This window comes from Caenorhabditis elegans, chromosome X (assembly GCF_000002985.6).
Source record: "Caenorhabditis elegans chromosome X".
Lineage (NCBI taxonomy): Eukaryota > Metazoa > Nematoda > Chromadorea > Rhabditida > Rhabditidae > Caenorhabditis > Caenorhabditis elegans.
In genome coordinates, this window is record NC_003284.9 from 2,280,335 (window position 1) to 2,301,442 (window position 21,108).

Genomic DNA, 21,108 nt, shown 5'->3' on the forward strand with positions numbered 1-21,108 from the left:
ATTTAAAGATGCGAGGCTAGGTGCAACACTGATGACAGCATTTTCAAAAGCTAAACAACACAAAAGCGGTGGGAAACACGAAAGCGTGAGGACCACCAGCGAAAAACAAAAGGATTTTCACGTTTGTTTCAGAAATCACATGAACGTGTTACCATGAAACATTTAACGGAAAAGGAGAGTGTTGGAGCAAGATGAGAGATCAAACTTTGAAAATGCTAAAGATTTAAACTTTTTTAATGTATACAGTTTGCAGATTTTTATAACTTTCCCTTTTTAAAAAAATTCAATTTTTATTCATTTTTTAAATTTGAATTAGATGCTCACTCCCGTGATCAAATATACCAGAATATAACAAACTATTCATGCTAGCTTGACCGGAAATATATTTTTTTTTAATTGAGAATTTAACCAAAAGCTGCTTTTTTCAAAAATTCAAAAGTACTGAAAAATCAAATGGAGCGCTTCTTTTTTCTTTTATAAAACTGTTTAACGTGATCAAATATACGAAAATAAAACAAACTAATTATGCTAGCTTGACCGGAAATATTTTTTTTTAAATTGAGAATTTAACCAAAAGCTGTTTTTTTTTTCAAAAAATTCAAAAGTACTGGAAAATCATATGGAGCGTTTTTTTTCTTTCATAAAACTGTTTAGTGAGATCAAATTAAAATATAAACTTTAGCTGTATTTTTTTATATAGAAATGAGGCACTGAAACTCTTTTAAGACTACATATTTTAAACTTTGAAAATAAAAGAAATCAACTTTCACTGTTCGATTTTACAGTTTCCATAAATTTTTTAAATGACCTGAGAACATTTACCAAAAATAAGTTATATTTTTGCCAAGTTTCAGGAGTATTCACATACATCAGGCAGAATTAAAAACAAACTATGAACAGGATTAAAGCTGTCTGTGAAAGTCCATGTGAACGAAGACAAATAAATATTCAGAAAACGCTGAAAATATGATGAAAGAAAATAGAATTCGCTCAATGTCACGTTTTCGAGATTTTTTTCAAATTATAATACTCAACAATTTGAGAATTTGAGCTAACAGCTATTTACCAAAATCTGCGGTAAAGATAGACTTTTCTTGTTTTTTGATGCAAGTATGCAAAGAATTCTCCAGTTATTCTTAACTTCGAATAATTGAAAGAATAAATAATAGAATATCAATGTTAAACTCAATGATGCTTGAGAAAGTGCTATTTTTTCTGCAAAAAAAATGTGTAGAAAATAGAAAATAAAATTCCCGGTACGCTGGAAAAGGCTCACATAAGGTCACGACAACTATTTGAAATGAGAAACTGAGACGAGGGAGTCGGTAGGATTAAACAAAATATAATTGGTTTCTAGATTGATGAAAATAGCAATCGCACAAGAAGGTTGTCATCAGCTTCATTACCAAAGCGTAGAAATAGGATTAGAGAACAAAGGTTTTTTCTTTCAAATTAAAATGCAATGTAGTACGCACAGAGTATCTTCTTGAGGGTGGCAATACATAGAACGTTATTATTAGGTATGATTTCGTATCTGATCTCACTATTTATTATTTATAGATTTAGATGATCATCAACCAAAAAAATACGTTTTGAGTTCATGGATTTTTGAACTCGACACGAATTTTATCTTGATTTTTAATTCATACAAGTCTAGTCCAGTGGCATCCAAAAAATCGGAAGGCAGATTTAACAGTTAAAGGCGGAGTTGCGTCGGTGGGGAATTTGTTAAGTACACTTATAATTATCAAAAACTACTTGAATTTTTTAAATTAAAATTTCATTCAAAGGTTTGGTAAATTGCCAAATATTTTTATAGAAATAATTGAGAGAAAATTAAAGTATAAAAACCATAGGGAAAAAGTTAAAACTGAGTAATTTTCACTTTTTGTTGGAAGCTAGCTACTCCAACTTTAACTATGTTTTAGAAAAATGATTTTATTCTAGGCTATTAAAAATTGGATGCTTTATAACTCCACATTAATAAAGGTTTATAAATGAACACGTGTAATTTTTATAAAACTTCTACGGGCCCAAGAAAATACCAATGGGGCTATCCAAGTGCATTTTTGTCCTTTTTTTGCCAAATTTTCCTGAATCAAGTAGAGACAAAAATGCACTTTCGCACCTTTGCATCCAATTTTCGTTTTTTTTTTTCAACTGACTTGACTGTTCAAAACAGTTTTGTATTTGAAAAAAGGTACAAAAAGGAGATCACAATGAGGCAAAAATGAATTTTCGTCCTAAAGTGGATTAGAAAAAAAGGAGCATAAAAGACAAAAAAGGGCAAAATAAATGAAACATGAACAAAATAAAACAAAAACGGCAAAATTATGATATAAACGGACTTTTAGAAAAATGCGGAAAAAAAATGAAAAACGTATACCTAATTTTCAGTTTTCAAACCACATTTGCTTACTATTAGTACAATAACATTTCATAAGTCGGAAATCAAACTAACCGACTCCCATATACAATTTCACGTATAAAAAATGAGTACTTCCTTTCTGACATCAAGTAAATGTATACAAGCTCCTTCGAAAAAATTATACTTTATCACGTCTTTCTGATGAATCAAGTCAAGAAAAAAGAGACAGGGACCTTTCGTCTACGCCGAGGCTGGATCTCTTCGTGCTTCTCTCTTTTCAAACTCTCGGAAAATTAGCTTGATTGGGTTCAAATTGAGTGTGCGTGATAAAACTTTGGCACCCCCACACACTTCCTGAAAATTCAATTAATTTTTCTTTGTTCAAAGGTGTTACTTGTTCGGGTTGGGATAACGTGCCTGGCAACATTGATATTTGAGAGAATAATAAATGTTAAGTTCAGGGGTCAATGATCGGTCAAGTGAAGGCGTTAATGAAAACTAGGAAAACTAGGCTTTTTCCCCATTGAAGAATACATTGAAAATTGTAAATGTCACGCGTCGAGACATGCCAAACGGGAAAGGAAAAGATGAGGTCAAGAAGTGTTTTGTCTTTAAGGGTATCAATTTTTTCTTATTCGCATGTTTGGTGATAAAACAAAGAGCGCTTAGAACCAGAATTCAAACTAGTTGCAAAAAAATCTTCAATGTCCATTTTCGTACAGTTTTCTCAATTGTTTTTGTAAAGCTTGAAAAAATAAAGTACATACATAGCAGTGGCAGGCGACAAACGGCAAATTGGCAGCTTGCCGAAAATGAAAATTTCCGGCAAATCAGCAAACCGGGAACTAGAGAATTAGCCGATTTGTCAAATTTACCGGTAAACCAGATTGCCTAGAATTTTCGGCAAATTGTGAAATCTACACAATTGCTACAGGACCTCCCTTTATGAGGGGTCTAAAAAATGCCTGAATTTTTTCATAAGAAATAGTGATTGGTATCGAATTCAGCATACCATAAAAAAACAAAAATTAGAAGCCAAAAATTGAAAAATCGACAGCAAAATTGTATATTAATTTAGTTTAATTTTATTTTTCAAAAATTTGACCCTTTCCGAAACAATGGGAATTTCTGGTAAATATTTCGAAAACCTCAATTTTTTGCTATTTTTCTGGCAATTTTTGAGAACCCGGAATAATTAAAATTTAAACAAAGAGTCTTGGCAGGCTGAATCAGATCGAATATTAATTTTTCATGAAACAGGTCAGAAATGTCTTGGCTCCTCAAAACGTGATTTTCAAACAAAATCAATTTATTCTCTGGAAATTTACAATTTTACACAACTGAACTATTAATGAGCATTCAAAAAAAACCTGCAGCTTACTACATCCCAACACACAAATTGGCAAAAAAAAAACAAATGCAAGACTAAAATCGAAATGTTTCATTGTTTTCAATTCTCGTTGATCCTCGCAGGGGGCGGTCTTGAGACATCCCGTCGATGAATCTCTCGGTTCAAAACATTTCGCTTCTTCTCATATCTAAAATATATCTGATGATTGATGTTTTCAAAAAAAAAGATGATCACAAGATTTTTTTGTTTGAGCTACTTACTTTTTCACAATATCGAACACTTCTTGTTTGTAAAGCTTCATCATCAGGTGTTCGTATTCCGTCAGCTGCTCGAAATTGAACAAATCCCACTGAAAATCGATTTTTCAGCAAAAAAAATTATTTCTGGCTCTCGCAAAAAAAAATACCTCTAACAGGTGGTCCAGCGACGAATCCGATTGAGCATACATCAGTAGCCAGGGTGGCAGTTCTTTCTCCTCTATAATGTGCAGATTGGCATTCAAATCCACTTGGGAGCGGCTAGCAACATTTACAGATTCCGTTCGAAAAATTGGATTTGATATACCAGGGTGCTCGTATTGTGTTCTCTTCATTTCTTCACTGAAACAAACATTGTTTTTCTTTCGCTATAATAAAAAGCTTGTTCACTCACTGATAGTAAAAAACTCCCTTCTCCGGATCGAAAAACTTCTTCCATCCAGGCTTGAGACTTTCATGAACAAAAGGATGAACCCAATGAGTTCGCCGGTTGGCATGATCAACGTAGTATGGCTGGTTTTCTGTGGTGAATTCTACAGCCCAGTTTTCCGGCAGTGGAATATCACTTGAACAGTCTAAAAACATAATTTCCAAGCAGTTCTTTAACACCAGAAACTTACCACAAGAAGATCGATATTGTTGAATTGTCATCAAATGTTCACTGGGAAGAGTTTGAAGCGATTGGAATCTTGGCGGTTGAGGGGAAGCCAGCCTTTTTTCACTGAAAATACTATATATAAATGCAGACTAATTTTCCTTCAAGGGCGAATCTTTTTCTTTTTATTTTTAATTAGTTTTTTATTTAATTATACTTTTGAAATTATGAAAAATATAATACTCTTCAAACTTTTCATTAAAAAATTTGAAAAATTTTTCAATATTTGTTAAATCCGGAACAATTGAAAAAATACCTTTTTTTAAATTGTTTTATGGTACTTTAAAAATTTCAAAAAATAAAAAGATGATATGTTTACCTTAAATTCTAAAATATGAGATAAAAAACAAATTTTTTTAGTTTCCGATCAACGAAGAAAACTAAACGTAAAATAAATTACCAAAATCGCAAAAGCAAAAAAAAAGTCTCATTACGAATTTCGTTAACAAATTTTTAAAGCAAAAAACTTACATCACGCTGAGTTCCCGTGTGCCCTGTTCTACATTACCAATCGAGTGTGAGGCTGTCAGTGACTTCCTTGGAACATACCGCAGTGCTCCTCTACAAAATATCCAAATTATCATAAATATTAATAAGATATCACCGTCGTTTCATTGAGAACCGATTAAATTGTACGACACGGCAATCTAAGGTCAAGTTGACGTCCTCCATGGTTCTTGTTTTTGCTTCAAAAAAGAAAAGAGTAGGGGGTTTTCACCTTAGTTTTTAATTTAGTAGTTTGAATAACTTTTCCAGCAGAAAACTGAATTCCGTTGTGATTTTGAATTTGGAAAACCCGTATTTGAATAAAATTTGCATAACAATATTGCTTCTAGTTCTTTTTAAAAATTGTCAGTGCTTTATAATAACCGCTTACCTGTTGAAGCTTCTTGAAGAGAGTACGTAGTTGTTTCGTGCTCCAAATGAAGTAGACGGCTCGTCGGATGGCTCCGTGTAGACATCGTTTTCACTGGAAAGTGAAAACTCAGATTTAAAATTTTTATCACAACGGGGATTTTTAGTACAAAGGTGCCTACTAAAATAGCAGCTCAAATAATTGTGCGTGTTATGGTTTAAAAGTGGTGTAGTCGAAATTTTTGTGATTGTTTTTTTAGACTCGTAATTGTCTGAAAACATCGAATTTCAAAATGGAACTTCTTGAAAACTTCTCAATAAAAAGTTATGGCGGCTCAAATATTGATCCAAAATTTGAAATTTGAAATTCGACAGACTTGTCAATGTCGCAGTGGTTGGAAACTAACTTTCTTGAAATCACCGATCAATGTCGGGTATACAAGTTGATCATCTTCCGTTTTCAACTTGCTTTAGGTACATTTAAAATCGATGGAGGACCAAAAGTTACCAAATTTTACCAAATCTGGTCCACCATAGGCCATAAACAAACCTACCTAAATCGATTTGATTTCAAAAAATTTAGTTTCCCTCTGCTGGAACATTGAGAAGTGGGTTAAATTTCAAATTTTAAACAATTTTAGGTCACTTTTTGAGTCGCCATAACTTTTTTTTATTAGTTTCCAAAGAGTTTCATTGAGAAGTTTGGTGTTTTGAAACATGTCCGTGTCTAATAAAGCAATAAAAAAATTTGACTACAATACCTTTAATAGCTTGATAGTGCTTTTTTGTACGAGTTTTTTCATGGAAAACCAAAAAAATGTCATATTCTAAAAAAACGAAACAAAGCATTGTTTCGTTTCGATTCCAACATTGACTTTTAATATGATTTGAATCTGAGTCACTAGAAAAACGGATGCATGTAAGCACAATGACGCTTTTTCAAAAATATTCAAACCAAAAAAAAACCAAACCTAGCCGTAGATCTTGAATGAAGTCTTTCAAATTCCATTTCCTTCAAATCATTCAGATCGAAAAAGTCTTCTTGATGCTCAATATCATCCAGATCATCGGCTTCTTCGACACTTGGATTTTCCGAATGATACATCTGAATTTCAGGCGGTGGTGTACTTGTTGGTGGTGGGGGTACGGATGACAAAATCAGTGTCGAGGCGGCAATAGGACTTCTTCGAGTTCTGCTCACAGCAGTTGCTAAAATTTGTGCACTTTTATAATTCATACGCTAAAAATTGTAAAAAGCTCAAATCAAATACCTGCCAGTGACGGAACTGTTGGTGGGCTCTCTCGTTTCACGTATTTACCCTGTGTTCCTTCTACCGACGTTACAGGTTTCCTTCGAGAGAATAGCATACTGCAAACAGAAAAACAATTGAATAGGGTCTTGAAACGAAAGCAGAAAGACAAATAAAAAGATGAGAAGTTTTTGCCATCACTTTTTATGAATTTATGCATTTTTAGACAGTCGACAAAAAATCTAAACTCTTGTTGGAAATTCGAAATGTGTGGTAATAAAATTTGCTTTAAAGGTGGTGTAGTCGAAGTTTTTCATCGATTTATTAGACTTATAATTGCCTGAAAACATCATGTTTCATAATGAAACTTTTTGAAAATTTTTTTAAAAAAAGTTATGACGGCTCAAAAAATGGCCTAATATTAGTTAAAACTTGAAATTTGACAGACTTTTCAATGTCACAGCGGCTGTTGAAAACGCAAGACAATTGACGTGTATACTTAAAATTTGACGGTGATTCCAAAAAAAATTGTTTCCAGCCGCTACTAGTCGGTCAAATTTCCAATTTTAACTAATATTAGGCCATTTTTAGAGCCATTATAACGTTTTTTTGAAAAATTTTCAAGAAGTTTCATTATGAAATTCGGTGTTTTCAGACAATTTTAATTCTAATAAAACAATAAAAAAATTCGACTACACCACCTTTAACGTCTCGCGTGACCCAATTGAAAGTGATACGGTTTTCAAAATTAAAACAGAAAAAATTGTGACTAATCGGCAAATAATAAAAAAAAATTTTTAAGAACGATAAGATAGAGAAAAATCAAAGGAATGTAACAAACTTGAAGCTCCTAGCAGCTTCACGATGATAAAAGGCTCAATGTCAGTGAGGGGAGAAAAATCAAAGTGACGCGGAAAAATAGTGAACTCATCCCGGAGAGTCAAAACAGCAACATGTGTTACTGGCGTATTGTGTGTATGTGAGTGTGTCGCTGTCTGTGTGAATGTGCCGGTGTCAACCAACTCGGCGTTCTAAGACGTGATGAGAACCGAACAAGAGCGACACAACGTTGTGTAGAGGAAAAATGAATGAAAGACGCAGAGATGTAGATAAGTAGTACAGTTCTGTCTATGTCTCTACTATGCAACCCGTCGTCTCGCGTTTTTAATGACTATTATAAGCGTCTGCGAGGACTGCCTGCCTAGGCCTATACCAGGACAGCAGTATAGATAAAAAGGGAGGAAATGCGTTGGAATGCGCAGAATTGGAAGAAAGAGGTGGAATGTGATATAATGTAATGTTTTATTTACATCTTATGCAAAAACAATTACCGTTGCAATTAATTGCGAAAATGGTGGAACAATACGAAAAGGGAGAATAGAGAAATTGAAAAGTTTGCCTCACAGAAACAACTTTTGTGTGTGTATGTACAAGCATGTACATTTATGCGCCTTTTGTCTAACATGTGTAGTTGTGTTTTGGTTGAGCTAAAGTTATTGTCGAAAATGTTTGGGCAACGCAAAGAACTGAGCAGAAAACCGGTGAAGAAAAAACAAAAAAAAAGAAGAAGACAAGCCATGTTGCTCTGATATGACGGGTTTGTAAAGAAATGATGGAGGGTTACAAGTGATGATAATCATTTAGAAAACCATGTCACATTCCAGTTTTGTGATTCATCACACAATACATATCGATTTCTTGAATATTAGTGTTATGTACACAAGACAAGTGTTATCTAATTCGAAAGTTTGGGCGTATTTCTTGATACGCCCACGTCCTGGTAAAATTTTAAATATAATAAAAAATTAGTAAAACATTAAAATAAAATATGAAAATTTAGTTTTTTTTAAGCATAATAAAAAACCAAATAGAACGCTTGAATCGAATGAGTTTTTGAAATACAAAAATGCTAATTTTTGTCAAAAAATATTACATATTTCTTTTTCAGAAATAATTGCGGTTTTTGTTATTGCAATTTTGAACTTAAAACAATATTTTAAGGTGGGGTACCGAAATCTGCGGAATATTTTGAATTGACTTCAAATTTTCCCATATTCGCATTGGAGCGCGCTTGCATCGTTTTTAATTCAGCGAAATTAAATAAAATAAACAAAGAAAATTGAACGATGCATGCGCGCTCCAATGCGAATTTCTTTGGGCGCGCATTTGAAAAAAATGATGCGGGTACAAACGAAAAACATGATTTCAAACTTAAATATAAAATCAGAGAAATTTTTTTGATTTTTTTCACATCGATATTCAGAATCAAGGGAAAATTTAAAGTCAATTAAAAATACATTTCCCAGAATTTGGTACTCTACTTTTAAACGTTTCAGACATCAAGAAAAAATGACAGCCTTTTCTAACGAATAAAAAAATTAATCAAAAATGTGTTGGTCGCTTCAAGCTCAAAACCTTTAAGCTCAAACCTCAAACTGAGCCCACATAAAATTTTTCATCCAGATTCATTAGTATTTTCATTATTACTTAAATAGAAAAACTATATAATTATTTTGCAGAAAAAATTTATTTGAAGATTTAGTGTGTCTGTTCTAGATGCAAATCTGTAAAAACAATTAAAAGCAGGATTTTAAAAAGTTTTTTGAAACTTTTTTCATTTTCCTGCAATCAATCACTACATTTTAATCTGAAAAAAAAACACACACACACACATATGCGCAAAAAAGTGTTCGATAGGAATATTCCTCTTATCTCAGTTATCTCATCTATCGCCTGACCTTATTTTCCCGTCATTCAATAAATTTGCATACCGACGTTTTGAAAGAAAAGAAAGCAAAAAAGGCGTTGAAGTGGAAGAAGACGGCGTAAAAACATGACGAACATCATTAAGATCCCATCTGAATGTCTTTTCGTACTGCCGCCCTCGATACTGTTCGCGTAGTGGGCAATTTGTTGCAAATTTATCGAGAACGCCGGGATTAGAACAACGAAAAAAAAACTTTGAAAGATAGAAATGACGTCGAGAAGATTTGCGGGCGAATTTTCGAGTGGTCAGACAGGGACTTTGCAAGGTAAACATGTATATCGAGATGTTTGATAACTATGTGTAAATGATTAAAAATAGGTTTTAAACATTTTTTACCTGGATATTGTCAAGGCGAAATTGTCAGACTTATTGTTCAGAGTTCTTCTTTTGATTTTTGTAAGTTTTACACACAAAACATTTTAACTGAAAGGAAACGAAAACAAAAAAACAGGAACATTTAATAGAGAATATATACGGTATATGAAAATGTTTTAATGTAAATATTTTATGATTTTTTGAACTTTGGAAAAATCTCATATTTTTGCCACTTTTTTAAGTCGTCGATCCACACAAAATTTACCTTTGAATTTTAGGTACTTGTGTATTATACCCTTGCCATTTTAAAAATAAATTTTTTTAAATTATAAAATAAAAACGTGTGGAATTTCAGGCCTAGGAAAACACCGTTCCTAAGCCTAACGAGGAAAATGGGTAATACGTTTAATTTAAACGAATAAATTAATGGAAATTTGACTAATTTTCAAAATTGGGGGAGTTTAATACACAAGTACCGAATTTTATAATTTATTTAGGTTTCAAATGATAAGATTTAAACATTTTAGGTATTGAAATTTTCGAAAAGTGGCAAAAATTCATTAATTGGCATTTTTTGGCTGTCAATTAAAAACTTTAAAAATGTTGCTTAAAAATAGTTTTACTATAATAATTGGTCATTTTTGCATCATATATTGTATGGTAAATTTGGTATTTGGTAAATTTGGTAAATTGGTACGGGTATGGTCAAAATTCTGAGCGTCATTAAAACCATTCGAAAAATTGCGCTGAAAACATCTGAAAAAAATAAAAATCATGGAAACCGCTTAGAAAATAAAAATTATGATTTTTTTTTGAGTTTTATGAAAATTGAATTCATAATGTTTTTTGTTAACCGTGACCAAGTCGCGCAAATCTTCTAAGCTGATTAAGTTTATCATTCTGTCTTCTTTTCCACTGTTTGTCCTGTCATGAATCATCAAATTCCTGTTGCTTTGACCTTAAAATATTAGAAAAAAAAAGAGAAAAGAGCACTTGTTCATCCGATCACCCATTGTGCAAATTTTTACTGTCTGCTCCAATCAAGTTTGCCTTGAAGTAGCCTATTTCGGGATTGACCCTTAATGCCGACGGGACGGTCAATCGTTCTGTGATTTGTCACACCAAACAAGCCTGAACAAAAGTGTGTGTTTGTGTGTTCTTCCTCCTTCAACTCTCCTGCAAGTTGACCCACTCTTTCGATATTGTTCTGTTTGTGTTTTGGGGGCAACGGTATCAACTGGAAACGAAAAGAATGAAGCGTGCGCAAGTCAAGAGAGACAGCGTTAACCGTTCGGCACCCCTATTTGCACTTGTCTCCAAAAATTGGTGTTTCATTATTTTTCCTCACAACTTGAAATGTGTTTTATGTACATGTTTTCCTTAGTTACAGTTACTCTGTTCATCGAAATTGTTTGTAGACTCGATATGTAATTTAACATTTCAATCAAACATTTTTCATAATTGTCAGAAAGTGGCAAGTATCTAGATTTCAGCTAACATAATTTCTTTTGTTTCTTGTGAAAATTCAGTTTTCACCAGTTTTTTGAAAGTCGTCGATATGAACACTCATATTTCAAAGTTATAGAAGTTCCAGCATGTGACAATGCTTTAGATTTCTCCAGAAATTGTTCACACTTTTTTGATTTCAAATAATACATTTTCAATTTTTTTTTGAAAATTTATAATATTTAGTTATGATATTCATTTGTTTTAGCACTATAAAAAATTGTTTTAAAGCATTTTACCACACGGCCGTAGTCCACATTCGAAACAGATTTGTCCAAGAACATAGTGTTATTCCATTTTTGTGTAACCCGTATAACTAACTATTTTTTCTAAGAAACATTTGCAGAAAATGCATTTTCTGACAAAAGAATGCATATATCACACACACACACTATAAAAGTTCACACCCACCACCACTCTAGAAAAATGTTGTTTCTTCTTTCTCTTTCTCACATCTTCATTCCTTTTCTACTCGCACTTCTTCAGTACTCATGTACATGTCAGATGTTGTCTTCAAACCTTCTCAAGCCTTGATTTTTGAGTTTTCGTGTCAGAGCGTGCCTTGAAAAGTTCGTGTGCTCTGGACTCTAAGGTCAGGCAACATGAAAAAAAGCAAAAAGGATGGGTGAAAGGAGGCAAAATGTTTATATTTCAGTATCCTCATAAAAATGTTGATATTTTCTATCAACAAAAAAGCAAAAGAATTTTCTCTACCTTCATTTTATATGTTCACGTTTAAACTTGAACCTTCCAGTGGTCTTGTTCTATTCTATCTTGAGCTCTATTTCTAATTTTGATTGGAATGTTTGCCAGATAATAGATTACGGCAAAGTGTGAAGAAAACTGAGACCAAAAAAAAAACGACATTCGATGTAGATTCCGGCAAAATAATCAATTCCGGTTCTTGACCGATTGACATCCCGACTGCCCCCACCTCTTTCGGCCATTTCCCGCAAATATCGAATGCATACAAATTGTTATGGGGGGTAGGCTTTCAAAGTCGCAAGTTTTTTTAGGTTCTCAGTCTTGTCGATTCTCTTTTTCCTTTTCTTATCCCATCGTTTTCACGTACTGTTTTGTTTTTGAGGTTGTTCATTCATTATGAAATTAACTATGCATTTCTAGAAACTATTATGGTTTGATCTTCTGTATCAACCGTTTTTTCTTGTTTTGAACGTTCTGTGATCTCATTTCCTTCAACAGATGCAAGTTTTTTTTCTGACAGATGACGAAGGTGAACCTATCAATGTAGAGTTCAACGATATTATATCAACCACCTATCCAAGTAACAAATTTATGAGTATCACTTTTGTAGTTTGCCAATTATTTTAAATTGAGAAAAATAGTAGTAAACACATGTTTTCATATTCTTAAATTTTGTTCAATTACAGTTTTTTGTTGTGAATTTTGTAAATTTCCGATCTGAAAAAAATGTGATTGAAATTAATACGAGGGCTGTTTTTAGGACCACAAATTTAAAATATAGATGTATACAGCGCTCTAAGAAAATATCAAAAACGTTGTAAAAAAATTTTCACATAATTTGTAGGAATTTTCTGTTTCTATTTTAGTGTGGAAAAAATAAAAGAAGCGTGATAATGATTTTCGCTCATCAAAGTGACGTCATTTTTGAAATTTTTGCACTGCTGAGCAAATACATGAGACTTTCTTGATTATTTTGCTAAAAATTTGATATGAAAAACAGTTTGTCAATTTTCCCGACATTTTTCCTTTAAAAAAAAAGGAAAATTTAGGTTTATATTTAGCACAATTTTAGGTTTTTATTGAATTTATATTTGGTAATCAATTTTTCTTTACGGAAAAATTGGCTGAAAAATTGGCAAACTGTGATTTACAAAAAATATTAAAGAAAAAAGGAATTCAGAAGTTTTTTTTGTTGCTTTTGTTTCAATTGCTTTAAGGGCAGCAAAATTGAAAAAAAAAATTTCAAAAAATAAAAAAAATTGCATAAATATTTTTTCAACTTTATTTGGTCATTACGGTCTATTTTCTTTCAATTAAAGCAAGAATTTTTTTGCGGTTTTTTATTTATAACCTTTTTTATTTAAAAATAACCTGTTCTTAGAAGTAGTAAATACCATATGTTTTCTATTACTGCAGCACTTAATCATGAAAGGTTTTTGTTGATTTTAAAAATATCAGTAAACGAAACTAAAAGAAATGGTTGAACATTACTTTTTCAGTTGACACTTTTTGAATCAAAACTAAGGATAAATTTATGCAGCCAAAGTTGAGCAACGATGTGCATCACTAATAGAGAAAGTATAGTAGTAGTTTTGCAATTTTTTAATACTGTACACAATCTAGCTTAATGAAAATAACATCAAAACATTGATTTAAATTTTTTTTTACATTACTTCATTTTTCTATTCAACACTATTTTAATTATAAGATTCATTAATTTTTCAAAGATTTTGAATTCAGTAATATTCATAGAGTTTTTGTTGACTAAATATATAACTCAGATTGGTTCCGTTGGTTTCAAACGACCTTCTTATCAGTGAAACTTCTTTAGTCACTCCTCACATCTTTCAATTTTATCTCTTTGATTAGTTCCACCTTTAATATGTATGTATTCGTTTCACTTTATGATTCGCTTTTCTTGCATTTCACAGTTCTTCTTTCCATTTGATAGATCCTCTTTCCCACTTGTGTTTTTGTTTGCACTGTTCCAGTTGTCCAACTATGTTTGTTAACAGAGTGTCTGCAGCTGCTGGTGCCCTCCTCCTTCTCCGTTAAATTCAAATATATTCAAAACAGCCGTTTTCCAATTCCCGCCTTTCCGTGTCCTTATAAAACGTGACGTAGAGTTTGGAATCAACATACTTGCATTCAAAAGCATGTCACTAGAAACTTGAGTCCCTGCTGATCTGTGGAAAAAAACGACAATGAAAAAAGAAAACAACTTGTTTTTCGTGTGCACTTGGATTTTCTCTGTTATTTATCAAATGATTTTCCGGGGAACACCACTTCTATGAACCCTCACCTCGTGTCTTATTTTTTTCTTTTTTTTTGCTCCTACTTGCTCCCACTCATTCTCCAACTCATCCCTCACTCATGATATTTCCAGATGTTCCTGTTAATCCTCTTAATAACACCGGTGCTGGCAGACATTGCTACATATGGTTATCACCCGAAAGGTGCAAATCCCACATTGTATTCCCCTGAAGACAGGTAACAAAAAAATTTGCATTTTATTGTTTCATACAATATATTCAGCGTTTTACAACTCGATGAAGCAACTTTCAATGATACCATTTTTGGTGCTCAGTCCGGCGCTGCAGGATATCTCGTAGAGGTAGTACAAAATTGAAACTTTTATTTCTTACAGACAAAATGTTTTTCAGTTCTACTCCGACTGGTGTGGTCACTGCCGAGCGTTTGCTCCAACCTACAAAAACCTTGCGAAAGATGTTGATGGCTGGCAGAATATTGTAAAAATTGCTGCAATCAACTGTGCTGATCCAGTGAATGAGCCAGTGTGTCGATCAAACGGAGTTCGATTTTTCCCATTAATCAAGGTTTTTGTTTTGAAAAATAAGTTCGTTAAACAGTAAACTTTCAGTATTTCCCTCGTGATTCTTTGAACTCCACGGAAGGATCTCAAATTAAACCATACTCAACGGTTTCTGAAATGAGAGGGCAACTTACAAAGGCAGTAATGGATGATTATGCACTCAACCGATACCCGGAATGGCCGACATTTGATTTCTTGAAGGAGTGAGTTGCAAAATCGTGTTTTGAGAAAGTGTACAGGGTGGACTATAATTATAGTCACCCGGGATATGGACGAAACAGTAATTGAAAATTTGAAGTCTTGTTTAGTAACAAAACTCAGATTCGTACGTCTTTAATAGCTCACGGACAATTACTTACTACGTTTTTACCTGTTCAGTGAAGGCTATGTAAACTGGCTACTATTAACCCAAAAGTAGATCCCGTCAGATCGGTAGAGCGCATTTGTGCTGGCGCTCCACTGCACACGAGCGGGAGCATATTTTTTTTTGTTGAAAATTTGTGACGTCACATCGCGTTTCGAACAATTGTTTTTCAATTTAAACCTTAATGTTATTCAAACCTTTTAAAATAATTTTTCAAACAGCTTTGTTAATTTATAAAATTGATATTCTAGCAAAATACAATAAAAAACGAATAATGTCAATTAACAAAATGTTTTTTTGAAAAATTATAAAAAATTCCGCTTAAATTGAAAACAATTTTTTGAAATGCGCTGTGACGTCACAAACTTTTAAAAAATATTTTCCCGCCTTTCGTGTGCAGTGCATGCAAACTGATGGTACAGCCTGACATCGCGTGCTGGGGTGGCACATAATTTTTCTGTTCCAGTTAGGGTTTTAATGCTTAGATGTTTTAAGACGCGTACTAGATCTAGGACCAAGCTCCAGTTCCTTGCAAGCCTGAGCAATTCTCTCAAATTATCCAACAGCTAGATTCAATATTCATAACTATGAACCGTCTTGAAACCTTTCTTTTGTGTTCAGTGTCGTCACATATGGAGAACTTTGGAACGAGTCATCATCTTCTGCCAATCATATTGCCATTATTTTTGAAACCAACCAAGCGAGTTTAACTGGAGCTCAGGTAAAGTTTCTTTCAAAATAATTTCTAAAACCCACTAACATTTTAGCTTCTTCTCGACCTCAGCGGAAACCGTGATCGTCTCGTAGCGCGAAGATGCTTGAAGAGCCACCCACTCGCTGAAGCGTTGAAGATCACCGATTTCCCATCATTAGCCATTTTTAAGCGCGGCGAGCGTAAACCAGTTTTGATTGCTGAGTAAGTAGTTTGAAAAAAGTTTTATTCAACGTCTTGAATATCCAGACTTCGTCGGCTCTTACTCCGTGAGATTGATCAATTCCTTGGAAAGCCCACCGACAACCACCTGCAAACAATTCATTTCAGTAGCCGAAAGAATAAAACAATTGATTGCAACAAAAATCCTGAACTGTAAGATCAAGCCTTATATTCTAATATAGTCCCAGTTTCAGATGCAAACCTAATTATTTCGTGTCCGAAGTAGATATGCTGAAAGCCATGAGATATGCATTATTCCGAGAGTCAGCCAGAACAGGTGCACCACTTCAAGCTGCCAATCTTTCTGCACTTTACGAGTTTACTTCACTTTTGGCGGACACCTTCCCAACAACCACAATTGAAGGAGCAAGTGATAATTCGGTGAGTAGACATTTCTATAAGGGTAATTTTAAAATCGGTAAATTCCAGACAGTACTCCATCTCGACAGATCTAGCCGTGCAGTAAGAGTATTCTCTAGGCTACGAGATTTTATCGCTGAGAAGGGCCTGGAAGCACCAATAAGCGTTGAGGACTGGCAAAAAGAGTTCCTTGCCGCAGAAGAAGAAGCTGGCCATCCTTTCCCACTGAACACAAACTGGGAACACTGTGCCGGGTCATCGACTCAATACAGAGGGTACACATGTGGTTTGTGGACCACATTCCATGCTCTCACAGTTTCTGCATTCAAGAACTGGCAAAATAAGACTAATGGTAACCGGATTTACTACATATAGCTGTTAATACAATCCAGTAAAATTTAGATATTACCCTTCCACTTCCACCACTCCAATCAATTCGTGATTGGGTCGGCTCATTCTTTGGATGCAATCACTGTAGGGATCATTTCTTGAAAATGACCACTGACACATTTAAAATTGAAGCTAATGTAAGTTTAAGAGTGGATTATCGTCAGTTGGTCATTAGCTGGAGAGCATGCCTATAGCACTACGATGACCAAATGTCATAGTTAGAAAACTCAAAAAATAATTATATATGATTTTTTTGAAATTTGGAAAAATCTCAGTTAGTGCCACATTTTTGTGAGTCGATCTAAAAAACTTTATTTTTTCCTCAAGTTTTATGGTCACCTTATGTTTCAAATATTAATATTCAACAACTGATTCAAACATGTGACAATGCTAAAGTTTTCCCAAAAAGTAAAAAATCCTTAACACCTTCAATACGAAACAAAAACATTGAGAGCAAGTTTCTACAAAATAATGTTTCAGGTTCGCCGCCCTGAAGATGTTTATCTGTACTTATGGAAGGCTCACAACAAGGTGAACGCCAGACTACACGGCCGAGAAACTGAAGATCCAAAGTTCCCGAAATACCAATTCCCGGCCAAATTCCTGTGTGTAGACTGTAACGCAAAAGGATTCTTGAACGAAGATGATACTCAACCTTTCCTCATTGACTATTACTCCAGAATTCGACCATTCACCAATTCCACTCTTATCAAATCGAACTGATTAGACGACTTCCACTTTTCCTCTCCCCATTCCGTTCTCACAACTTTGGCTACCTTTCATCTCCCACACCGTCCAACATATTCCAGGAGGTTTCTCCACATAGACAGATTGTTTTTTTTTTTTGAAGACTTTAAGACTATATTTAATATTGCAATTTTTAAAAATCATAATATGCATTTATCATCTTGCCATAACTATTTATTCCTGAATAAACGTATTTCTACCTATCCATTATAGTGTGTTTGCTCTTGAGAAATAGTTTTGTGAGAAAAAGTTGAAGAAAAGTGATAAGAAAGTCAGGGCGTTTTCACTTTTTATGCGTAAACTCACATCGGAAACATTTTGAAGTGAGCTACTTTTTTTAAAATAATTTTAGTTCAAACGTGGAGAAAATTGCTCTAAATATCATAGCAAAACTTCTCGAAAAATTTTGAAGTATTTTTTATTTGCATTGAAAAAGTAGAAATCAATTAGTTTTTGCAACTTATAATTTTGGAAATCGATCACCAAAATTTAAAAAAAAAATAAATTTTGTTAGTTTGATTTTTTTTCCAATATTTGTTTCTGACATCGTAATGACTACTTTATTACTTTAAATCACATTTGAACCTCTAAATTACTCCAAAAATTCAATTTTTTGTAAATTTGATTAATTACCAAATTGTTTGAGGGATATTTCCAAAAAATCTGACAACCTTTCGACTGTTTTGGCATTTGCCCATCTTGAAAAGTATTCAAGATGGAGTAGCGCTAAATTGTTAACTTAACTCACTCTTATGGTGCGAAAATAACCAAAAATCACGGTAAAACTTTAAAAAATTTTTTCGAAACTTTTGAATATTCAAAAAGTGGCAATTACTGAGTTTTTGCCGCTTTTTGAGAAAACTATAGCACTGCCGCAACGAATACAATGTTTTTACATTAATAATAAAAGTGCCAGAAAATGAGATTTTTCAATTTTAGAAAAAAATAATATAAAATGCATAATTTTTTTTTGAACTTTTTACTACATATGATAATTGGTCATTTTGGCGCAATATCCATATTTTAATGCAATTTCTTAACAGCTTTAAAAATTAAATTCCTATTTGGAAACGTTTTTACTATTTTACTATCTCTTACTTTGTCATTTTGAAATCGGCACATCCAAAAACCTTAACCTTAATGTTTTGAACTTGATCTTTATCTTCCGTTAAACATATTGATCTCGGACAGCGGTTCAAAATCTAGACATTTTCCTTTTAACCCTGCGTTTCTCCCAGCAAAAAAAAGTTTGACTGGTCCGAAATGACAAAAATCCAGAGCAAATACAATTGCTCCTGTGCACCGTCATCCATATGAGAGCTATTTTTGTCGTTTTCCCCGGCTTGCCGTCGTCTTGGGTTTTCGCTCTGTGCGCGGTTTCGCGCGAGCTGTCCGGAAAGCCGTGAGTGAGCCGAAAACGCGCGGACACGCAGACCGTGCGCATGATGACTGCATTACATTGACCAGCTTCCGTTCCCATTTCGAAGTGTTCTATCTGGCGGATAGAGTTTTCAAGACATTGTGCAATTTTTTTGTTTGGAACTTACAACTTTGTAAAGATTATTTTAGGTGTTTTTTTTTTAAATTTCCATATTATCAGCTTTGCTCCATTTTAGCAGCTGATCACTGCTTCCCTTTCTCCATTCTTCCAGAAAATTTCACTTAGTCTCGAGACTTCTTAATCTGGCAAACATATATAATAAGGACCATATCCGATTACCTATCCAATTACTCTTCCGACTACGAAAGCTTCAACTATACTCGCCAAACGACCACCCCCACCACAATTCCACTTCATGATCGATCATCTTGTTGCTTTTTGTCAAAATCCAGCGCCAGGGCCAAGTGCACAAAGCCGCGCACCGGTGGCGAAACAATGGATCGGCTAGGCTCTTCCACAGTCGTTGTGTCTTTTGGCCTCCGTAGTGTCCACTTATGGCGTTAAACAACTGTTTCGCTTATTCTGCATCTCCTCTTTTTTGCTGAACAATATTTGCTTCCTCCCACCTTCTCCGCTTCATCAATGTTTTTCTTATTTTCACTCCTAAAAACTCAAGTGGAGATAACACGTTTTTTGGAGTATCGTTATGTCATACCCCCTAGCCGTCTCGACATGGAATGCGGAAAAACGTTTTTTGAATTAATTTTTTTTCAAAACCATAATTTAGTCAAAAAGTTTTTGCTGAAATGTTGCATGCTGTATTCAATGATATTGCACGCAAAGTTTTTGATATACCGTATTTCTTCTATCAGTATGGTCTCCCTATTAGATTTGCACTTCCTATTAGTATTGCACTCCCTAACAGTCCTGCGTCTATTTTTTTGGTGCAAACCAGCCTCACTAATTTTAAGATTTTGACAACATTTTTTTGCCAGTTTTGCAACAATTTTTCACAAAATTTCTATGAAACTGAAGTTATTCATGAACATTTTTGTTGCAGCTATAAGTAAATTTTCTAAATTTCCAAATAAAACTGGAAATCTTTCAAGTACAAACTAGTAAGCCCCAGCTCAAAAAAATGATCTGAAAATTAGTATTGCAGCTATATTTCCAACAGAAAAAACGGTATTTATAGGTGTAGTAGCGGTGCCAAAATGGCCAAAGTCATAGTAAAACTTTTCAAAAAAAACGTTTGAAAAACTTTTATTGACAGTGGCAATTACAGAGTTTTTGTCAATTTTTGGGAAAAAAACTACAGCACTGTAACATGTTTCAATGCCTACAATATTTAAAATTAAAGTTTTGTATATTAATATTCGAAACGTATGTAGACCCCAAAACTCAACGGAATACTTTTCTATGATCGACGACTTCCAAAAAAGTGGCAAAAACTAACCTCACCTTGTGGCATAGCTTTTAGCAAAAACATTCTTGAAGTCTAATTAAAGCTTCTTTGCGAATCAAATGATCTCAGAACAAATTTTTGAACAAAAACCATAACGAACTCCTAAAGGGAAAAAATAGGATCTTTAAAAAATTTTGGATTAAAATTTTTACAAACTCAACACCGCAGCTATTTTTCATTTCATATCAATAAAACATTAATTTATATTATCCCCATAAGTTGTACTTGTCTAAAAAAAATCACGTTCTAATTTCCAATTTGGAGCATCTACTGTGACATTTCATATGAGTACGTTTGCCAAAAAATGTGTCTTAATTATATGTTGCTAATAATAAAGATGAATATTCTATAGTTGGGCAAATGATGCTTCAAGCTGATTTATGAAGTGCCGTGAGAGTATCTTCCCTATTCAATTGCATTCATCCAGTGATTTTCCCTCATTCACTCTTTTCTAACTATCACTTTCATTCGATCACATCTCCCCCCATCAAAAACTAATTCCATTATCATCCTCATTCCTTTCCTGATATCTGCTAAGAATGAGAAACATTACAAGAAGAATGCAATTTGCATCGAAACAAGTAGTTGGTGTAGTCATACATTTC

General features: G+C 33.6%; 2 protein-coding genes and 3 non-coding genes across 5 annotated transcripts; 1 reads left to right on the forward strand and 4 right to left on the reverse strand.

Moving 5' to 3' along the window:
- Positions 1-3,663: 3,663 nt before the first annotated feature.
- sav-1 (Protein salvador homolog 1) lies at positions 3,664-6,858 on the reverse strand. The gene is made up of 9 exons (NM_076017.8): positions 6,758-6,858; positions 6,458-6,695; positions 5,509-5,601; positions 5,103-5,192; positions 4,597-4,697; positions 4,371-4,551; positions 4,126-4,318; positions 3,980-4,068; positions 3,664-3,906 (listed from the first exon to the last, which is right to left on the reverse strand). Exons 1-9 carry the CDS (start codon positions 6,852-6,854, stop codon positions 3,819-3,821), a joined length of 1,170 nt encoding a protein of 389 aa, NP_508418.3. The 5' UTR covers positions 6,855-6,858; the 3' UTR covers positions 3,664-3,818.
- A 4,156-nt stretch (positions 6,859-11,014) lies between these two features.
- Positions 11,015-11,153, reverse strand: T10H10.4. Its single transcript, NR_070472.1, has one exon. It is a non-coding gene; the product is annotated as an Unclassified non-coding RNA T10H10.4 (non-coding RNA).
- Positions 11,154-11,962: 809 nt separating this feature from the next.
- On the reverse strand, positions 11,963-12,100 carry T10H10.6. The gene has a single exon (NR_070473.1). It is a non-coding gene; the product is annotated as an Unclassified non-coding RNA T10H10.6 (non-coding RNA).
- A 1,895-nt stretch (positions 12,101-13,995) lies between these two features.
- T10H10.7 lies at positions 13,996-14,112 on the reverse strand. Its single transcript, NR_070474.1, has one exon. It is a non-coding gene; the product is annotated as an Unclassified non-coding RNA T10H10.7 (non-coding RNA).
- A 303-nt stretch (positions 14,113-14,415) lies between these two features.
- T10H10.2 (Sulfhydryl oxidase) lies at positions 14,416-17,859 on the forward strand (the record flags this gene model as incomplete). Its single annotated transcript, NM_076018.4, has 11 exons — positions 14,416-14,519; positions 14,565-14,643; positions 14,693-14,866; positions 14,911-15,065; positions 15,848-15,947; positions 15,994-16,142; positions 16,188-16,313; positions 16,355-16,541; positions 16,590-16,872; positions 16,923-17,047; positions 17,391-17,859. 11 exons carry the CDS (start codon positions 14,416-14,418, stop codon positions 17,631-17,633), a joined length of 1,725 nt encoding a protein of 574 aa, NP_508419.1. The 3' UTR covers positions 17,634-17,859.
- Between the last annotated feature and the right edge of the window lie 3,249 nt (positions 17,860-21,108).